Source organism: Poecilia latipinna, unplaced genomic scaffold (genome assembly GCF_001443285.1).
Source record: "Poecilia latipinna isolate Pla-1442-1.1 unplaced genomic scaffold, P_latipinna-1.0 Scaffold948, whole genome shotgun sequence".
Taxonomy (NCBI): Eukaryota; Metazoa; Chordata; class Actinopteri; order Cyprinodontiformes; family Poeciliidae; genus Poecilia; species Poecilia latipinna.
The window spans coordinates 31,632-35,987 of record NW_015113564.1 but is presented as its reverse complement, the minus strand read 5'-3'; the positions used below and the strand labels follow the sequence as shown (position 1 = coordinate 35,987).

General features: G+C 39.7%; 1 protein-coding gene across 1 annotated transcript in view; it reads left to right on the top strand.

Moving 5' to 3' along the window:
• The window catches only part of pcolce2b (procollagen C-endopeptidase enhancer 2b), an 11,659-nt gene extending 7,373 nt beyond the window's left edge, over positions 1-4,286 (top strand). The window contains exons 7-9 of the mRNA XM_015049485.1: positions 1,699-1,782; positions 3,264-3,431; positions 3,770-4,286. Coding sequence (XP_014904971.1) covers positions 1,699-1,782; positions 3,264-3,431; positions 3,770-3,900 — 383 coding nt within the window. The 3' untranslated portion in view covers positions 3,901-4,286. The remainder of the gene's footprint in view (positions 1-1,698; positions 1,783-3,263; positions 3,432-3,769) is intronic.
• The last annotated feature ends 70 nt before the right edge of the window (positions 4,287-4,356 follow it).

Genomic DNA, 4,356 nt, shown 5'->3' with positions numbered 1-4,356 from the left:
TATCAACTAAAAGAATATTTGGATATCCATTTGTTGATCTAGCCATTGCACATCTCACACTTATTGAAAACACTTAATTTTAGATGCATGATCTCACACTAAAAAATATAGAAAAATGCATCCATTAATTGGAGCACATTTATTAAGTGGATTAAAATAATAATAAAAAAAATCATTTACAATAAGCAAGAATATTTTTGGATAGCGCTATCTTGCTTATAGATCAGTACTTAATCTTTTTCTTGAGCATTTAGCGTTTTTTTTTCAACGAGTGCCAAGAGGGCCATGAAAGAGTGTTAATTTTTTTTGACTGTGGGTTACCCTGTTAAAAAATGTGATGGTCACCCATTTTCAGTTTCCTGCTAGATTTTCATTTTAAAGAAAGTTTGATGCAAGACAAAGAGTCCCACTGCATCACAGGTTCTTCACAATCGTTTACATTTTTGAAGATATGAATTCATTATCATTTCACATGAAACTCAATTGGAGTATTTGTTGCCAAAGAACTTGATCTTAACTTGTTCTTACCAGAGTGCACAGCTTCATTTACCATTTGAATAGTGTTTGGAAAATCCCACATGTTTGATGAAAGGACAAAAAAAAAAAAGGTTCTTTCTTCTTAAATAATAAGTTGGCATGTAGTTACAAACTAGTGGTTATTATGGAGACTTGGTGACCTCAAAGACGCTGTAGTTCCTGCTCTACCACAAGGCAAGAGAAGTTTCTATCCTCCTCCAGCTTTTTTTTTTTTGTCATAGTTTTAATTTCTTGATTGGGACAGCAGTACTCTATTTCCTGAACTTCTGATCTAGGCTGCTTGTCTTTCTCTCTTGTCCTTCCGTCCATTTTCTGATTGCTGAAAACGCAGGCTACTAACATCACATAATCTAATTAAAGAAACTTCAAGTATGGAGTTTTTTTTTTTTTTTTTTTTTTATAGTGTGAGATTTTGCTCCCACAATAAAAGATTGATTTATTTTAAGGCTTTTTACACAACTTTAGCAGGAATCCCAATAAGTGTTGAGGACGCTGTACTTTAATAGTGAATAAGTGTTATAGTGTGACACACTAAAAGTAATTTTAGATAGAAAAGTAAAGTGAAAAGGCACAACCTTTCTTCTGAAGAGAAAACAAAGTCCCAGACATGGAAAGTCCCGGTTAGCAGCACATATTCCTGCAGAGCTGATCCTAAAAGTGTGTGTTTGTTGCCATTTCCCCTGAGTAAACTGTACATTAAACAAGTTGACTTGCAGTGTGGGCAAGGGTCTGCGCCCACAATCATGGCTCATTTTCATATTCAAACACTCATGTTCCCACACACTGTTGCTTTTTCCCTTAGTCAGGCCATGGCAGACCCCCCCATGTGATGATGTCATTCTGCGATACTGCTTTCTGTTTGTTTCATCCTCCCTGCTGTTCCTCTTTCCAATGAAAACATATTTAGTCAGTCACCTTGTATTTTCTTGAAGCCATAATTCTTTCCTTTATAGATTCTAACTTGAAAAACAGATGTTTTTTCGCATTCCATTATGTTATTATTGGCCTTCGAAGTTGACAGCGAAGAGAGTATTGTGTAACTGAAAGTATCCAGTAAAGAAACCACAAGAAAGCAGATGTAGCCATAAGTTATATGCTTGCATCACTGGTTGACAAAGCTTACATGTGCATTGGTGTGCCCCCTCCCCTACCCCCCTCCAGCTCTGAAGTACTCCGCCGCCTTGTGTCAGCAGACGTGCAAAAGACGAGGAACCCTCGAGAGCAATTACTGCTCCAGCAATTTTGGTGAGAACATCAATGCAAGTTGCGGTTCATACAACCCTCATAAATTATCCCTAATTAATAGATCGCAGCTGATATTAACTTGCCAGGGTGTGTATTGGCTTGTGGAACTATTGCAAATATGCTAATCCCAACCAGCCCTTCAGCTGAGGATCAGTATATCAGCTGAAGTTCTTGACAGCCAACCCCCCGCCCCGTAAGTAGCTGTTTACAGTCCTGATCATGTCCTCTCTCTCTCTTTCTTTTTTTTTTTTTGGTCTCGCAACTGAAAGACTGCCTTGATAGGCATTCAGAAACTGAAGTACTGTACACATTCGGTGCACAGAAACCTCCAGTATGAACATAAACACACCCACACGCCTAGAACCCGTAAGGTAACTCGGTGTAAAACAAACAGACTGTGAGATGTTGGCTGCATACGTGTTGGATCTGCACTTGGATTTGAGCCAGAAAACCGATGAGCAAACGATGTGAAAAACATCCCCTGCGTGTTGTGGCTGGGGGGGAATTTACCTCGTGATGTTAGAAGTGGCGAGACAGTAGACTGAAAACATTTTTGTTTAATCAATGCTTTAAGTCTTAAAACAGCTGGTGTTTAATCTGGTTGAGTTCACTGAGATCCGTCCAAAGCGGTTCTCTGGTCTGTGTAACAGTAGCAACTGACTGAGAAAGCCACTCTGGATATTCTCAGCTCTGTCAGTGCAGACATAGTGGTGCCATCAGTGTAGAGAGTCCAGTTTGTTCCTTTGGGTTCTCTTTATCTGTGATTCCTCTAGGGTCACTTGCCAGACGTTACTGCGTTTCCATGAGTCGGAACAAAAACACCGAGTCCTTCTCCTGGAAGCTCCGGTCAGACTAAACAGGAAGTTATTTTAACCCCCCACTTTATTGCATTGTTTTAACATTGGGGGGAAGTGGAAGCTTTGCTTTATATTAGAAGATAATTGGTTTCTTATGGACTTTTTCTGGAGAGGAGATGTGATCTTTTAATTTTACTCCGTTACTAAATGCAAATTTAATAATTTACATTACTAAATGCAAATTAGTATTGCATTTAGTGTACTAAATGCAATACTAATTACATTTAGTATACTAAATGCAATTTAGTATACTAGTACTACGGCTCCACTGCACTTCAAAGACAAGATAATAAAAGAACAAAAAAAAAAAAAAAAGATTTGACAAATACTGTCCGCATCTCGTTTATTAATAGTAAAGATGAAACAGGAATTTTCTGCCCTGCAGCTGTTAAATTCTTAGCTTACATTCCTTTTCTTTTTTTTTCCTACCCCCCTCCTGACAAGAAACTTGCTGTAGACTTGTTTATAAAAACCTGCAGTATTTAACTTGGAAAAGTTCTCATTGAGATCAAAAACAAGTAAAAATTGTTTCAGACAGTACACGTGCAGAACTGCATAATTATCACAATTTAAGCACTTTTGCTTGCCATCCCTTATCCTCCTTTTCATTTGTGTCTGTGACAGTGATAACTGGAACGGTCATTACTGCAGCGATGAGAGGAGGAAGCATGTACGCCACCGTCTCCATCATCAATGTGTATAAAGAAGGCAGCCTGGTGATCCAGCAGGCGGGGAAGACAATGAGCACCAAGATCATTATCCTGTGCAAAAAGTGTCCATTAATCAGACGAGGTAAGTGCTATGGTGCTGCTGGAATTAAATCGCCTTCTCTCAAATGTTTAAAAAAGAAAAGATGTTCTGTAAATACTCATAGTTACAATGCAGCTCCAGGTTGACTGTTTTAAATAACAAACGGCTCTGAGTTTGCCTCCTCTGCTCCTTTGCCGATCCATCCAAGGCGTTAGGTAAGCGGCAGAACTCACTGTCCAAACAGTCAACAACAAGCAAATATGTTTTTACGTATTCATATGCATACGGACCTGCAACACGCAGACTCTCATGTCGGGCCTCCCTGAATGTCTCTGCCGTTCCGCCACTGCATTCAGGTGTTTTCTGTGTGACCTCACCAGGCTTGAACTACATCTTCATGGGTCAGGTGGACGAGGAGGGCCGGGGGAAGATCGCCCCGCAGCACTTTGTCATGGCCTTCAAGAAGAAGAACCAAAAAGGACTAAACGTTCTGAAAAACAGGCAATGCTGATCTGTCCCCGTCGCGCTGAGGAGCTCCCGCCTAAAGAGGCTCAGCTGTGGATGGAAACAATTAGGCAGGAAACAAAGCTCCTTTTCAATGACACAGAACCAAATCTGGGTGCCAAGCTGGCACAGCAAAACCCTTAATTCAATGTTTCATTAAATTAAGGGTAACACACATTGGTGCATTTATTAGGACATATTTTTTTTTTTTTTTTTTGCCAATTGGGCACATGCAGCATTGAGTAATTGCAGGTTGTCTCCTGTTTAAAAGAACAGCTTGTCATTTAAACTAAGATTAATGAGCAAAAAATGAGTTCAAATTTCTCCTTCTATCCACAGATTGTTCCCTACATTCCTGTCACGCTTCTCACAGATTGTAGCTACTTAGAAAAACATTCCTCCATTTATTTATTTATTTTTTTTTTGGGGGGGGGGGGGGGGGGGGGGGGGGGCGCATCTTTTT